The sequence below is a fragment of a genome, unplaced genomic scaffold (genome assembly GCF_019419815.1).
Source record: "Pyrus x bretschneideri cultivar Hongxiangsu unplaced genomic scaffold, Pyrus_bretschneideri_v1 Contig270, whole genome shotgun sequence".
Lineage (NCBI taxonomy): Eukaryota > Viridiplantae > Streptophyta > Magnoliopsida > Rosales > Rosaceae > Pyrus > Pyrus x bretschneideri.
The window spans coordinates 134,774-152,003 of record NW_025999580.1 but is presented as its reverse complement, the minus strand read 5'-3'; the positions used below and the strand labels follow the sequence as shown (position 1 = coordinate 152,003).

At 39.3% G+C, this 17,230-nt stretch overlaps 2 protein-coding genes across 2 annotated transcripts; one reads left to right on the top strand and one right to left on the bottom strand.

Annotated features, from left to right (window-relative positions):
• Nucleotides 1–4,440: 4,440 nt before the first annotated feature.
• Nucleotides 4,441–11,868, top strand: LOC103948513 (B-box zinc finger protein 24-like). Its single transcript, XM_048588087.1, has 5 exons — nt 4,441–4,751; nt 5,500–5,647; nt 5,991–6,041; nt 11,107–11,216; nt 11,334–11,868. The coding sequence occupies exons 1-5, from the start codon at nt 4,563–4,565 to the stop codon at nt 11,568–11,570; spliced, it is 735 nt and encodes a 244-aa protein (XP_048444044.1). The 5' UTR covers nt 4,441–4,562; the 3' UTR covers nt 11,571–11,868.
• Nucleotides 11,869–12,357: 489 nt separating this feature from the next.
• Nucleotides 12,358–15,596, bottom strand: LOC125479069 (protein YIF1B-like). The gene is made up of 5 exons (XM_048588089.1): nt 15,399–15,596; nt 15,080–15,252; nt 14,287–14,385; nt 14,049–14,200; nt 12,358–12,943 (listed from the first exon to the last, which is right to left on the bottom strand). Exons 2-5 carry the CDS (start codon nt 15,248–15,250, stop codon nt 12,556–12,558), a joined length of 810 nt encoding a protein of 269 aa, XP_048444046.1. The 5' UTR covers nt 15,251–15,252; nt 15,399–15,596; the 3' UTR covers nt 12,358–12,555.
• Between the last annotated feature and the right edge of the window lie 1,634 nt (nt 15,597–17,230).

Sequence of the window (17,230 nt, the reverse complement as noted above, 5' to 3'; positions counted from 1 at the left end):
GAGAATCATGAAGCTTACCAAGGTTGAGGGTTCACCGGAGAAGGAAATTGTTGTTCCTTGAGTTTACGGGTTCGAAGGTTGGTATCTGTTCCTTCCTCCACTGAGATGGTGACTTGGTGCATCCATGTTAGTGTGTATGGATGTGTATGTGTGTGTGTTTTAGGGAGGGAAGCTCCGAGATAGAGAAAATAGAAACAAGGGGAGAGAGGATTGTGAAAGACACAAGGAGAAGGAGAAGGAAAGAGAGAACAATGAGAGGTGAGGGATTTGGGCCGGGGGACAAGAATCAAAGGTGGGCCCCCTTGGGCACACCAACCAATCCCAAAAGCAAATCCAAATTAATCATTTAAACAAAAATCTCAAAACCAAAGTAAAATTCCCAATTTACCCTTTTGATCTATAAAATTCTGGATGGGTTGTCACAATATACCCCCGTTAAATAAAATTTCGTCCCAAAATTTAAAATAACTTGGTACACTGAAATACTCGAAAATAGGAAGAAGAATAATATATGTGTAATGAAGAAATCAAGTCAGAGTGTTTGCACGAAAGGGAAAATGCCACACTGTCGCAATTGGGTTGCAATGATTCCATCTTTTCATGCCTCCAAGCTCATACCTTCTTCCTCCATCAATGTAAAAGTAGAAACATACTTTCTAAGGATATAAAGTTGAAAACATATAATAACGTAAGGTCAAAAATATGTATGTATAATACAAGAACATCAAAATAGATATGTACTAAGATATAGGTCGAAAATTCGTACTGAAAGTCAAAACCGAAATTGAAAGTGGGTCTCACCCAAACATATGTAACATTATGTACTACGAGAAAAGTTGTCTTTGGGTCGAGCCCCAACAATAACAAATCCGCAACAACTGCCGTAGACAGGTCTATTTGCCCACTTACTTAACGAACCAAACGAATAAGCTATCGACAGTCAGCCACCCGTGATATCGATCACACATTGTTGTCTCGATAAGCAAGTAGTGATTTCCTGAGGGTGCACAATTTCACATCTCATAAATTCAATCCTCCGAATACAAGTTCGCAAAACTCCTCTGTCAACCAGTGTTTTTCCAACAAAGAACCCATTGAAGATTGTACCTTGGGATTCAAGAGAAGTCGCTACCATGTTACTAGTAAGCCCAAAAGCTCAAGCCAAGTAAGTCAAAAACAAGAAGTCACCTTCCCCAATAAGCAGTATCTCTAGGGAGCTATTGTAGTGCTCAATCCACCTCTCCATTTTTGCTTAGTTGCAGATTTCTAGTCAAACAAGGTCAATGTTGGTGGAAAGAAGAAGGACTCACAAGTGATCAACCTAAAAACCCTATGAGAGTACACACCTTTCGGGAGGAGTGCAAATTCTAAATGTGTTAAAGCTACAAGACTAGTGAACACAACGTGTCCTCCAAGGTCTTGGGAAGGAACTGCTAGAGTTTAATATGATGTTTATAAATTGTAGCAAGATAATAAGATGTGACTATTCATTTCTGTGTGAAGATAGTGAATGGTGATGTCATCCACTGACCATTTGCACTACAACCTTCATCAATGTCTTACTAACAGACGGTTCAAACCTCACACTCACATGAAACTTTTCTTGGTAAGTCTAGTAAGCTCCTGAGAAGGTTATGCTCTAAACATTCCTGTTCAAAATGATATGAACTGGGCGCACACTTCTGCCGAATCGATCGATCGTGAATTCCTCACTGATTGAGCGAGAAACCATGTCGAAAAGTCTAAAAGAACACTCAAGAATTTGAGGGTCAAAACAAGTCCATCAAAACTAGAGTACAAAACCAAGGATACTTGGAAATTTCACAACTCTTGTGAGGAATTTCAATTTTCAATGGTCGCAACCCTTTTTTGGAAATTGATAAGAATAACGTCTGCTACCGAAGAGTCTCCTATGGAAGTATTTAATGTAAAGGAAGTCAACGTTCAAACAATTTGGTGTGAAGCTAACTGCCAATGGTTAGGGAACTTGACTTTGTCGTTGGAGTAAGCAAGAAGGTCGTCGATAGAACAATCGTCGAGAATTGTTCTAAGGATCCACACAAATTCTTTAGCGGGAACGAGTCCAAGAACATTGATTCGCTCCCACCAACATTGGGAGAGTTTGCCCCCCCCTCCCCGAATGGGGTCCTACCTGGCTCGAGGGATTAGTCTTCACCTATGTGCGGGGGATACCCTGGATTCATCCAAAAAAGAAAATTGAAGAAGACTCTAACATATTCTAATGTTAATTCGAAAGCACATGCAAGATCTCTCTATCCATCAATATAGAATTTATTCTCAACACGTATACCCGGACAAATTAGCAATAGAATAAAGCAAAGGAAATAGACTCGAGCAAGGGAAGCATAAATGTCTAATTCCTTGTTCGACCTCTAAAGTTTCTTAACTAATTCCATTTAGAATATATATATATATATATATATATATATATATATATATGTGTGTGCGCGCGCGCGCGCGCGCATATATGTATATATATACAATCCCTTTAAGGGAAGGGATCCCTATTTTTTGAAAAAAAATGTGGAACACTCTCTAAACCATTGGATTGACTTTAATAAAATTGGGTGGTTGAGATTAAATAGCTCAAAAAATCTTTTTTTGTCCCATTTTTTCCTTCTCTTTTTTACTTTTCCCTTTTTTTTTTTGTGGGTCCTTTCATCTTCCTTGCGACATAGAGAAGAACAGAGCTTGGCTTTTCTGGTTCTTTCCTCTTCCTTGCGACACAGAAAAACAAAGCTTCGTGCTCAGCCAAATCACAGGCCATCCTTTGAGATTTCAGGTATAGGTCTCCTCTTCATTCACTTGCTGCTTGAATGTGGTACTGGGCACAGACGAACAGAGCTTCGCGCTCAGCCAAATCATAGGCCATCCTTTGAGATTATAGGGACCCTCATATCCTATTTGTTTATTGTACATCGTGCTGTTAGAAATCATTTTGAATTTATTTATTTAAAATTAACATACAGAGTATCTAACGAAAATTGACCGCACGATATAGGATGAACGATCATGATATGAGGATCCCTAGAATCCTCACAAAGAGGATCCGGAGAGAATCCTCATTCATTTATGAGCCTTATAAGTACAAGCAAGTATAAGAGAATTGACGCTCAAACACAAGAGATTTTTCAGTATGATCAGAACATAGAGTGGTACACCATATGTCACTATACAAATGATGGGATATGTGTGTTAAAAATTTAATAATTTAAAAAATAAAATTTCTCATCACTTGTATAAAAATACATGGTGTACCACCCGTATTCGGATCATAATGAAAAATTTCTCCTCAAAGACAAACAATTACATCGCAACAATTTAAACTACATATAAAGATGCAAAAGCAACTTGCCCTAACCAAGGTAAACTAATAAAATCATAAGTTTGTCTTATTTTTCTTGTAAATTATGTGATATCATATATACACTTGCACACAAAGAGGTCCTCTCCGAATCTCTCCCACCAAAGTCACACAATCAATTAATATGGGCCCTTGAAATTTGATCAAACGACTACAAACAGGGGGTCCCTTTAAAAGTTATAATAATTTTAGTCGTTGCATCAAATTTCAAGGATCCGGATTAATTGATTGTGTGTTTTTGGTGACAGAGATCCGGAGATGATCTCTTCCCCACTTGCACCAAGAAAGATACAGTGTCCAATTCACGTTTATCTTTCCATCGTGGAGACATGTAAACAAAGATATATCATATCTAATAGTTAACACCGCTGTAGCTAAATCATACGAATTAATGCAATAATAGTTCTAAAAGGCGGTAGGTGCTGGTTTGGCGGGCATGGATGCTTAGGCGTTTAAGTGGGAGCTTGCGCCCTTTTTTTAATTTTAATAAAATTTGTTATATAACAAATAAATAAATGTCTACTTATACTAAAAAAATACATAATTATAAACATAAATTACAAAATAGAATGTCATGTAGATTATAAAGTATTAGAACATATTAAAAACATAATGAACAAACATATAACGAATGTTTATCCAAGTATTAAATAACTCACTTTTTCTTGAATAAATAAAATGAAAAATAAAAACTATTTATTTTCTGTCTAAATGAGAGTTGCAGCTAGACGGGTCTAGCCGGGCGCCTAGGCAGATCTAGATGATATTTCTTAATTTTCAAACGCTTAGGTATTAATCAAGTCGTTGACCAGTTATCATTTTAAAACTGTTACAAAGCTATATAAAAAAAAATTTAAGCAGTCAGAAATATTGGTAGCCACTAGATCATGCACGCATTGTTGCGTGCTAACAATGCAGACACTCCAGTGTCTCTACAGCCACTCCAGTGTCTCTACAGCCACAAGACATAACCTGGAGGTCCCCGTTCCAATCCAATAATTTGACTTTTTTTGTTCTTCTTCATTAATCTTTGGTGGCATAACCTGGAGGTCCCCGTTCCAATCCAATAATTTGACTTTTTTTGTTCTTCTCCATTAATCTTTGGTGAGGGTTTTAGGAGGTTTTCTGAAATATTCAAGTGGAGAAAAGGAGGAGGAGGAGGATTAATATATTGGCGATGAAAATTCAGTGTGATGCGTGCGAGAAGGCTCCGGCGAAGGTGATTTGTTGTGCCGACGAGGCAGCGCTGTGCGCCAAATGTGACGTGGAAGTACATGCAGCGAATAAGCTTGCAAGCAAGCACCAGAGGCTTCTCCTTGAGTGCGTCTCAAAGTCAAACAAACTCCCTACATGTGATATATGCCAAGTAATTTCTTTTCTTTCACCTAATTCCCCACTTTCTTTTCTTATGTATGTAAGTATGTATGTATGTATGTATGTAACTATGTATGCATGTAGCATGTATATTGAGTAAGCATATTCCAACTTCCGATTAGGATTTTTCCTTTTCTGTTGGATTTTGTTTACCTTTCCAAATTCATTCATTCAGGTATATATATTGTTTCTATGTACTCAATTGTAATAATTTTCACTAATATAGGTGGAGTTAAATTGATTAAAGTAATGTGCTTTATCCTCTGCATGCAAGTCCAAATCCTTTTTTCTTTAGTTTATATGAATTTATCGTAAATTATCTCATGGTTTGTAACAAAAAAAATTAATTAAAAAAATTGTAGTAGTGCTAGTAGTCTCAGATTAGGGTTTTCAAAAGCAAATCTGACCCAAAACCAAGTTAAAAAATCAATAGAGAGGCACAAGTACTGGGTGTCAGTGTCAAGATTTAATTAGTATACTGAGATGTCCAATGTAGATCAATTATATTGAGTGACGTTGAACGCATGATTCGAAGTTGAGTCTAGCATGAATGAATTCTGCGCTTTGATACTATGTTATAGTTGTAGCTAGCATCGGATATGCGAGAGAGGTTTCAATATCTGTGTTAATTAACGGCACTAAATGATCTCACAAGTTTGACAAGTTCTCTTATAGTGCCTCAGATTTCAATCTCGCTTCGTTTCTTTGTTTCTTTCTCACAAACATCTTGTGATTCCCAGGACAAGGCAGCTTTTATATTCTGCGTCGAAGACAGAGCCCTCGTTTGTCAGGATTGCGATGAATCGATTCATTCGGCAAATAGCCGCTCTGCGAACCACCAGAGGTTCCTCGCCACTGGAATCCGAGTGGCATTGAGCAACGGCTGTTGTAGACCTGGTTTGGTACTGAGATGATTCTGAAAAAAGCTGCTATCAAAAAAAGCTGGGAGCTGTTTTTGTGTTTGGTAAACACTCAGCTTCAGCTTTTTTTCACAGTTTTGGATGAAAAAAAGCCAAAAACAAGAAGCTGCAAAACCTAGCTTTGAAAAACCGGCTTTTTTTCACATCTGTTTTACATAAAAGTTTACCAAACACTCTAATACTGCTTTTTTTTTTCAAAAGCACTTTTACAAAAAAGTTTATCAAACACTCTGCTGCTTTATTTCACAGCTGCTTATTCTCACAGCACAACAGAAGCAGCTTTTTTTCAAAGCACAGCAATACCAAACCAGCCCGTAATGACACAGAACCGAGTAGCTTGGAGCCATCCAGTAGTCACAGCTCACACTGAAAGAATTTCTGATCTGAATAAATAATTCCCTTATTTAGGCCTTACGGGAAGGCTTTGTTATATACACTACAACATACAAACTTTACAATTTAAAATACAAGGACTGCACTCCACACATGCAGCAGCACAGCAACAGCACACCACAGCACTCGGAGCAATAGCACAGCAATAATAAAATGTCCTCCCTGCTGTCCATGAGTCAGCAATCACATGTCCTCTTGCTGTCATTCCTTTATGGCAATGATGACTCTAGTTGTAATGATGGCAGGCACTTAGCATACTGATCTCGTCTTAACACTCGGACTTGGTCTAACAATCACAACCTCTTGAATTTGAGGAAGCCACCACCAGACTCGGACTTGGTCTAACAGCCCCCCGCAAGCTGACAGGAGGAGAAACAACTGGAAGCTTGGAAACAAGATGCTTGAACCGTGAAGAGGACAATCCTTTTGTAAACAGATCATCAATCTGGTCTTGAGAACATATGAAATTCACAAATAACTCTTGACGAACCACTTTCTCACGAACATAATGATAATCCACCTCCAAGTGTTTGGTACGGGAGTGAAAAACTGGATTTGAAGCAAGGGCAATGGAGGAAACATTGTCACACCAGATTGTTGGTCGATCAAGATGCAAGTGTAAGTCACGAAATAAAGAGCGGAACCATGATACTTCTGCAGCAGTATAAGCAAGCTGCCGATATTTAGCTTCGGAACTTGACCTACTGACAGTTTTCTGCTTTTTCGAACTCCAAGACACGAGATTAGACCCTAAGTAAATGCAAAAACCACCTGTGGAATGCCGTGTATCAGGATTCCCAGCGTAATCAGCATCAGAATATGCTGTAAGTTGTGCAGTACCAGGTTTATACACAAGACCATGATTGTATGTGGCTTTAACATATCGAAGGATCCGCTTAACTGCCATCCAGTGAGTAGTCTTTGGAGAGTGCATGAACTGACAAACCTGGTTTACGGCATAGGAGAGATCTGGTCGCGTGATAGTTAAATACTGAAGTGCTCCGACAACAGTTCGATACATCTCGGAATTGTCATGTGGCTCACCAGTGTAAGCACTGAGTTTCTGTCCGCAGGAAACAGGAGTGGATATTGGTTTAGCATCCAAAAACTTTGTACGCTGAAGCAAGTCCACAACATACTTGGCCTGATTCAAATGCATTTGATCACCACAATAGGTTACTTCGACACCCAGAAAATAATGAAGAGGCCCCAAGTCCTTCATTGAAAACAAAGTGCCCAGTTTACATATCAAGCTAGACATGTGGCGAGTACTGTTCCCTGTCAACAATATATCATAGACGTAGATCAATAAAATCAAGTAGACACCAGAGTTATTGAAAACAAATAAACTGTAATCACACGTGGATGCCTGAAACCCTAATTGAAGCAAAAACTCTGAAAAACGTTGAAACCAGGCTCTCGGAGCTTGTTTCAACCCGTATATACTCCTTTGCAATTTGCAGACATGTGTTGGATGCTGCTCATCAATGAAACCTGCAGGTTGTCGCATATAGACTTCCTCCTTCAGAAATCCATGCAAGAAAGCATTTTGTACATCCAATTGCCTGATATGCCATTTTTTCGAAACTGCCAAACTAAGAACCAGGCGTATGGTGCTGTGCTTGACCACAGGACTAAAGGTCTCGGTGTAATCAAGTCCAGGCTGTTGATGAAACCCATTTGCGACTAACCCCGCCTTGTGCCTTTCTACAGAGCCATCCGCCCGTCGTTTGATCTTAAAGACCCATTTGTTTGGCAGCACATTCATTTTTGAATGATAAGGAACAAGCTCCCACGTGCCACAGCGCTGCAGTGCATTAAATTCGTGAACCATGGCCTCCCTCCATTTGTGGTGCTTGACTGCCTGACTAAAACAGGTTGGTTCAACTAAAGAAAGATCAGTAGAGACATGCACAGCATATTTAGGATTAGGTTTTTGTATTCCAGACTGTGAGCGAGTCATCATGCGCGGCCTTATGGAAGCACTATCATGGTCTAAAGGTGGCAGAGAATGAGGCAGGAGTGACACAACAACTGGGACTTGCTCATTTAAAGTTTGGTTCGTGGAACTAGGGTCAGGGGGAGATAAGGTGGTTTGAGGATTGGAAGGAGCGGATAACATGGGAGGGTGAGGAAGGGTAGGGTGTTCAGGATTTTGCGGGTTGGTCGTGGTGATGTTTGGCTGGGATGGGGACGCTAAAGGAGGGATAGGATTCAGCAAAGAGGGAGAAGTATCTGGCGAAAGTATAGGAAATGTGAACAAAAGATCAGGAGAAGCAAAACTACCTGTGTCATCAACGTTTTCCCACAAGGATGTGAGTTCCTTAAATGGAAATGAGTCCTCATCGAATAGAACATGGCGAGACAAATATATTCGTCTCGTGGACAGGTCCAAACATTTATACCCTTGATGATTCAGTGAGTAGCCTAAAAATACACACGGTTTGGACTTGGGTTGAAGTTTAGTTTGTGCATAAGGTACAAGCCACGGAAAACACTTACAACCAAACACCTTTAAGGTCTCATAGTTTGGAGGTTTTTCAAATAATGTCTCATAGGGCGAGTTATGAGACAGAACTCGAGTTGGCAATCGATTAATTAAATAAGTTGATGTTGAACATGCATCAAACCAATATTTGTTTGGAAGGGAAGAGTGAGAAAGCAAGACAATACTCGTTTCGACAATATGTCGATGTTTTCTTTCTGCTAGGCCATTTTGCTCGGGGTGTTTTGGACACGAAAACCGTTGAGAAATGCCATTTGTTGCAAGAAACTATTGAAAACTTCGACTTTTGTACTCACCTCCTTCGTCACATTGAAGGGTTTTTAGTGAAGTATTAAACAAATTTTCGACCTTAGCTTTAAATTGAACAAATATTTCAAACACTTCAGACTTATTTTTCATGGGAAAAATCCAAGAGTACCTGGGATAATCATCCACAAACAAAACATAATATCGAAAACCTTCAATGGAAATAACTGGAGAACACCAAACATCGGAATGTAAAAGTTGTTAGGGAAATTGGGAAACAGACTCAGAAGTACTAAACGGTAACTTAGTACTTTTTCCTAAAGGACACGAATGACAAAACGTTACATCCGCAGTACCATGAATTGGTACTTGTTTATTGGAAATTAAAAACTTGATAACAGACGACGCAGGATGACCAAGACGTGAATGCCATTTTTTAGCCGAGACTCGAATGCCTAGACACACTGAAATAGGGTTATGGAACTGTCCACTGCCACCAAAAAATGGGTATAAGCCATTCTCACATCGCCCGCGGAAAAGCGTCCTCCGGGTCTTGAGGTCCTTAACAAGAAAAAAATGAGGAAAGATGAGTAAATAGCAATTATTGTCTAGGGTAAAACGGTGTGCAGAAATAATGTTTGTAGAGGCAGTGGGGCAGCGTAAAATATTTTGCAATTTAAATGAGCAAGATTGTGTTTGTAGTTGATTCGAACCCATGTGAGAGATAGAAATGCCAGTATCATTACCTACACCACCCACATTCTGATTACCATTATACTCTTGTGGGTTTACCAGATTCTGGATGTCTGGAGTCACATGAGCATTAGCACCGGTGTCCAAAAGCCACTATCCATTATTCTGCCGATTGAGAGGAACCGAAGATGTTGCCATGGCAGTAAGCTGTTTTGCTGGAATTCTCCCTTCATAGGCTGCATTCATTCTTTGATAGCAATCTAGGGCAGGATGCCCTTGTTTTCCACATATCTGGCATGTGAGTCGTTCTCCTATGGGAGTGATTTTCTCACCATTGCATGCCGAGTTTGCCTTTTGATTATTGGTGCGAGGAAAGAACCCTCGCGGATTGATCGCACCACCACCACGTGCGGTCTGAAAAGCACCACGTCCAGTTCCACGAAGTCGTCCACCACGACCTCTGGTAGTGACAAAAGCATTCACCGGAGCAGCCTCCACAGACGGAGCATTCTGTGCAGCCATGCGTCTCTCGGTAGTCAGAAGGAGGGCCTCAAGTGTAGGATACGCGATTGGAGTATCACGTGCTTGTGCAGCACTCACTGTCATTTCATAGGCAGGGCCCAAATTGTTCAAGATAATCTGGACCAGTTCATCATCAGTCACGGGGTTGCCAGCTAGGGCAAGGTTATCAGGAATCGAGTTCATTCAATCAAGATAATCAGCAATAGACATGTCACCTTTCTTAGTTTGCATCAGTTCATTGCGAAGAAACAAAATACGATTTTGGGACGTAGAAGCATACCGTTGCTCTAGAGCCTCCCAGGTATCATGAGAGGACCTCTTGCTCGCGACAACGGACAACACAGAGGGTGTGAGAGAGCCATTGATCCAGCTTAGTATCAGTTGATCATGCTGCACCCAGGTTGTGTAGGCAGGGTTGACAGCAGTAGCACCAGGAAGATGTTTGGGTGGACAGACGATGGACCCATCAACATATCCCATCAAGTTACGACTCTTGAGGATTGGAAGGATCTGAGCCAACCACAAAGGATAGTTGGTTCGATCTAGTTTTATGTTGACAAGCGTAGTCATGGAGGAGAAAGGATTCATAGTAGGGTTGGAAGTTGCAGCGCCGTTTGTGGTATCAGCCATGGAGAAAAAAAAAAAAAAAAAAGAAATAGGATCTAAGTCGTTAGACTGCTAGGGCTCGTATACCATGAAAGAATTTCTGATCTGAATAAATAATTCCCTTATTTAGGCCTTACGGGAAGGCTTTGTTATATACACTACAACATACAAACTTTACAATTTAAAATACAAGGACTGCACTCCACACATGCAGCAGCACAGCAACAGCACACCACAGCACTCGGAGCAATAGCACAGCAATAATAAAATGTCCTCCCTGCTGTCCATGAGTCAGCAATCACATGTCCTCTTGCTGTCATTCCTTTATGGCAATGATGACTCTAGTTGTAATGATGGCAGGCACTTAGCATACTGATCTCGTCTAACACTCGGACTTGGTCTAACAATCACAACCTCTTGAATTTGAGGAAGCCACCACCAGACTCGGACTTGGTCTAACACACACAAGATCGTTTCAACAAAAATTCCAACACCACAGGCTTCTGGTATCTCATCCCCTTGGGGTGTTGATGACTTGCTGCAGTTATCAGAATTTGAATCTTCCGACAAGGTTAGAAATATCCCTCTGTGTATTTGCTTGTTATCTAGTTGTACACGCGCAAAAAGCGCCCACGCGTAAGGATGCTCACATTCTAACAGAGATGTCATTTGCATTTTCTTTCAGCAGAAAGAGTCGTTTGAGTTTGGTGAACTTGAATGGATAGGCGACATGGGTGTTTTCCGCGAAGAGCAGTTTCCTCAAAAAGCCATGGGAGCAGTAGCTGAAGTTCCTAAGCTTCCGGTGTCACAGTCAACCAATTTCACCTCGTATAGTCCCGCCAAATTGAACAATCCGTACAAGAAGCCTAGGATCGAAATGTTGGAGGACGACGAAGATCACTTCACCGTCCCTGATCTTGGCTGATTTTAGACATGTATCAACTTCATGGTATTAGTTGATAGGTTGAATTATATACATGTTCATACTAAGTACCTACCTGTACGTATTTATGGATTTATATAAGAACGTATAAAACATTTTCAGGATTTACCGTTTTATTTGATACATTAAAGCATGTAATGTCGCCTACTTGGCGATAAGACAATCCACAGGGACATGCCTGTTATTTTACTTCATTTCTATGCAAGGTGAAACTGTTGTGTACGTTGCATTACTTGCCGGTATTCCGGGCAAACTAAAGAAACGAGTTCAGTTGCTCGAAGTTCTTGGCGACATTACCAGAGGATTGGATGACTTTCGGCAGAATTCCTCCAAGCATCGGTGGATTCCGAAGCTTGACCTTCCGAAGCATGTCCAGCGATGGATTCACCAGCAGAGTCCTTGACTAGGACTACTGGGGCTCACCAAATGTTCCACTTAAGTTTGCCAACACTAATACTGAGGCAATATTTAACCATTGAACAGGCTCAGACACCTGAAGTTGCTCGATGAGCAATAACAGGCTTTCCCTCGAAAACGATTCAACATAGCATTCGATTAACCCTTTCACGCGAAGTTCACGAAATTTCATTCCTTTCTAGTCAGACATTTTTCATTCCTTGTTGGAAGTTTTCTCTTCGCGGGTTGAGTTCGGATGACCCGTTAAGTCAACAGGTCGGGTTGAACCCAACCCAAACCCAGTAAACCCAACCTGTTTACAGGTCTACCAACAAGAACAGACAAGGGTTAACTTTAAATAATAATTTTTCGGTGACAAATTTTCAAGTCAGATTACTGCTTTTGATTACAATTACTTGATAATCCCAGCACTAAAAGCACTCAACAGAAATATCTAACAATTCTTAAATCTGGGAGCAAAAGTCGTGGCCCGAAATTAATACAAAGAAACTGTATACAATATTTCGCCTATAAACAAGAAGTGGTGCTAACTCGTACAAAATAAGCTGACTTATATGAGCCAATTAACAGTAACGTTGCCAAGCCACGTAAACAGAGGTAACTGAGCCAAAGCAATAAACAGCAACAGGTAATGCTGCTTGCTTGAATCATAACTCCTCACCTCGGCGAATAGAACTCTCTTCATTGTCTTCACCAAGAAGACTCCCATGCATAAACACGTCCAAGGCATCAAAAAGTAGTATGAGTAGCTCAACATAATCCGTCCAAGTACAGCAAAGCACAACCCCGTGAAAGCATACCCAGCATATGCCACCATGTCCAGCAACGGTGCCTCACCACCGCCCAATGAAAGCAATGATACTTTCAGTAGTGCAACTTGTATAAACCAGCCAAGCAAGCCCTTGATAAACAACCAGTTTAGAGCTTCAGGGCTAAACCTGGTAGGAAATTAACAAATACAGTTTTAAGATATCACAAGTGCCAAGAGATAAACGAGTCTCTGACGTTAACAGACTGAATTACCAAAATCATAAATAATAAATACAAAACAAAAACCACGCCCCTTAAAGAAAATCTCAAAATGGAACTGTGATGCAGTTCATGAAGAGCTGAGGGAGCGACCAATCAACAATTTAAAAAAAAAAAAAAAAAGACTGATTATATTTTTTGAGGTTGAGAAAAGATCCAAAAGCTAATTGTTTCACATTGATGCCCAAGTGAAAGATATTTCTTTTACTTCGAGAGTTAAAAAACCTAGAATACTCCTTCAAATCAATACACATTTGCTACAGCAAGAAAATGAAAAAGAAAGACGAAGGAAACAGGAAACTAAAGCATTGAGAGGGGTCCTGCTTTCTCTAACACAACAGTTAAAGTTGGCCACAGATTAACCAGTAAAAGAACAGTACGGCCAGCTAAAAGAGTGGTCTCATCTGCAGCATACTTTTTGGTCATATGTAGTACTCCAACTTACAAGTCACAGCTATAATCTAGAAATCAGGGTTTAGGGTTAAGAAACTAAAAGACAATGTGTTCAGAGCTTCACATTTCAGTCTTGACCTAACTTATTTAGGAGTTATATTGTACCAAGCCCCAGGAAACATTTAATAAAGAGATATTATTGTTATCTACTTTTACTTTTTTGTTTGGTAATGGCCTCCCAGAACCTATTTAAGAGGTTAAAACAATTGTACTATCGTTATCGTTATAGTAACCGTTGGCATGGATATAATTCTGAGATGAAGGAAGATCCTCAACTAGAGAAAAGCTAAATGGCTAGACTATATAAACAGAAGGACCAAATATATTTGTACTAAATAGAACCTTTTTTTTTTCAAACAGGGAGACGAAAGTAGAAAACAAATAGTAGGACACAGAATTAGAAAAAGAGGAAATAACTGCAAAAGAAAAGGATGCATAGCTCACTTCTACGGTTAAAAGAAAACACAATCTTCATTCTTATATCAAATGGTTTCCCATACAGCACAACCCGAACAAAAGAGAAAACTGCTCAGATTACATGTAGAAATTTCATCAACTTACTTTCCTTGAAGACCCAATGAGAAGCCAGCCAGAACCACATAGGTACCAAATGCCATAAATGGAATGTATAGGTCTGGTGCATTTATGTCATAGATTGGGGGTTTATAAGAAAGCCTGCCTCCTACTGGCTCCGTTATTCTGGTCCAATGACCCTGAAACACGAGAGGGAAGGGCAAGAGTAAGTTCTGTAGCAGGATAATTTCATTCCACAAGCAAAAACCAAAATGTTAGCACTTACCCTGTGGAGAAAAGGAAATAGAACAACCTTCAATTTGTTCCTCACATACTGGTCATTCACTTGGAAGTAGTATTGCGGATCAGAGAAATACCTACTGATCTACTCATTTCAACCAAAAAAAATATCAGAATAGAACTCAATTACCTTGAATTAAGTACAAACTGATAGGCACGTCTAACATCTAAAGAGTACTAGAAGTTAAAAGGGAAAATCTAGTCATTTGAAATTGAAGACAATCTTACAAGGCGATTACTGTGTTCAAAGCAGTTTATATAGTTTAACTGAGTTAGAGATCAATGCAAAATGTTTTAGGTAGCATAATAAGATGAAGGCATCTATGGAATTGAAGTACAAAAAAAAAAAAAAAAAAAACAAATCTAATTTGTGTGCATCAGACCATGTGTACAAATACAATACACCGATCTAATTAATAGATCCGCAACCCTTCGCTTGATGAAGAGCACCAGAGGACTAACAAAAAGACAAAGAAGTTGCACAACCAGAAATGTCAAACTTCATTTATATCAAGCGTCACTGAAACCAAATTTTCCAAAAAAATCACAAACAATTAAAAGCATGCTAATTTGATAACAATTAATAAACCTTAGGGGGAAAATGATTCATGAAGCCCCTTAAACATGCTATTTGCTAACATTAAAATCATCCAAACTTTGATATAATTTACAAAAGTTAACACTTGATTCAAAAACTTTACAATTTGATCCTAAAATCTTCATCTTTTAGAGTTAAGCAAGATCATAAATCCATAATGGAATAGTTGGGGGCTACTTACATTGCTTTGTACATACTCAGAGCTTGATCCTAAAATCTTCTCTCCATATGCACCCAATCCACCACGGATTAATCCGGAACTAGCACCGTACAACGAATTCCCAAACGGATTCATCGGCGGGGATGCCGTCGGCATTGCCGCCCCAGGCTGGCCTCCCACATTACTGTACATTTCTGCAGTTAAACACACACAGAAAGGGGGGGGGATGAAAATTCATTGGAGATGATTAGATTTAATTGAAGTCACCCGACGGCGTTACTAATTCTGACTCACACTACTTGGACGAAATATATGGTGCTTGGTAAGATTTGTATAATACCTGAATCTGGAGGTTGAGGCGGTGGCGACGCTGGACCAAGAGAAAGAGTCTACAGAGGAGACGGAAGCCTCGGGTGTGTCACGACGGATGAGATGGGAGGCTGGAGGTTGAGGCAGCGTCGATTTCTGCCCCGGATTGGCAGTGTCGGCGTCAGATTTGGGAGAGAACGGGAAGGATATTAGAGAAATGCCTGTACTTCAAGCGATCTCTCTCAGTTTTATTATTATTTTGTTTTTTTTTTTTTTTAATTTTGTGCGTGTGTCTGAACTTTCATCACCCGGTCAATAGGGAATTATCATGCGGTAATCATCATTTTTTTACTTCTTACTACTTTTTTAACTTGCAATCATCAGATTAAATAACTTAAAAAAAAATCAAACACTGAAAATTAATAAAACATGTGAAAAAAGTTAAAAAGATGGTGTGAATATCACATTTTTAACGTGAAAAGCTTGCAGTACACAAAAAATTGGCTTGGGTCGTTACTCCTCAGGCCCCGGCCGGCCCGACCCAATTTACAGGCCCGTATGCAATCCCCATCAATTTGTCTAATGGAGCAACAACACGCACCTCCAACTTACATACAAAATCTAGTTGAAATTGCTTTAGGCTTCCTTTTGTCCATTAATCGTATAAAGACTCTAACATCGAGTGATCGTAATGTAAAAGTTTTAAAAATAAATTAGATGAAAATAAAATTGAAAAAATTAAAATAAACTATCAATTTTTTTCATTTATAATTATTGTACCAACAACATTACGAACTACAAATTTGTTCACCACATCAATTATGAATTTAAAAAAAATTAACATGAACTATAATCTATTATGAATTTAAATTCTTCATCCAATACACATCATTATTAACATTCTATATGATTAATTTAGGCTAAAATAATAAAAAGTTTACTTAAATTTAGAAATTAGAGGGTTAAGTGGCCATGGAGGCTGGAGAGAAGTGAACCAGGTGGTGGTCGTGAAGAAGAGACAGGTGAAGGCGTAAAGCAGCTGGTGGTGGCTTGGGAATCAGTTAGGTGAGGTTAGAGGGAAAATTTGGGGATCACCCAATTGGAGAAACTGAATGCCAAATAAATTGGGTGGATATCTCAGATAGGAGGAAAGATAATAGACTCTTTTTATTTTTTTTAATTAAAAACGGTCTCTCTCATGTGGTTTAATAAGAAGACGTGCTTTCAATTACTTTGTTTTAATGGCTTGGCTCAAAATGGCGTTGTTTGGCAAAGTCTTTTAAAAAAAATAGAATAATCTTCTTCTCCTTTGTTAATTATTTGCAAAATCTGCAACTATCGGTCCGCCGTTACACTCTTCTCCTTCACTACATGCCCTAATTTACCTGGTCTGAGAGGTTCTCGTAGTCACTTATTTGGGCTTCTAAGTGGTCTCAGGACCACCCAAGTCCCTTAATGCATCCATCACTGCTACTGCTAATGCTAATAATATGTTGTCACTTGTCATCCTATATTTCAATATTACTACAAGACATCGCGTTATTGGTTTGCAACTAATTGTTCTTATGTATTTTTTTGCATAGGGCAACAAAACAATGGCAATTTGCAAGACAAGAGTAACACCAAAAAATCAACCTTTTAAGTTGCATCATGCTTGGGACGTCCTCAAGGATTGTCTGAGGTGATAGGGAGTAGGGGATAGGGAGCAAGAGAGGTTCGAAATTAATTTTATGATGAGGAACCTCAACAAATACACTCCAAAGAGGAAAAAGTTCTTACGTGGTAAGCAAAAGAAAATTTTACAAAAATATGCCACAATGAGTATATTTCAAGATGATGATTCATCTCAAGGCTATATCCCAA

Coding starts and splice junctions, on each gene's coding strand:
- LOC103948513 (XM_048588087.1), top strand. CDS start 4,563: ATGAAAATTCAGTGTGATGCGTGCGAGAAGGCTCCGGCGAAGGTGATT. Junction 4,752..5,499: donor CTACATGTGATATATGCCAA/GTAATTTCTTTT, acceptor TGTGATTCCCAG/GACAAGGCAGCTTTTATATT. Junction 6,042..11,106: donor GCCATCCAGTAGTCACAGCT/CACACTGAAAGA, acceptor CTTGGTCTAACA/CACACAAGATCGTTTCAACA.
- LOC125479069 (XM_048588089.1), bottom strand. CDS start 15,250: ATGTACAGTAATGTGGGAGGCCAGCCTGGGGCGGCAATGCCGACGGCA. Junction 14,386..15,079: donor CTGAGTATGTACAAAGCAAT/GTAAGTAGCCCC, acceptor TGAAATGAGTAG/ATCAGTAGGTATTTCTCTGA. Junction 12,944..14,048: donor TCATTGGGTCTTCAAGGAAA/GTAAGTTGATGA, acceptor ATTTCCTACCAG/GTTTAGCCCTGAAGCTCTAA.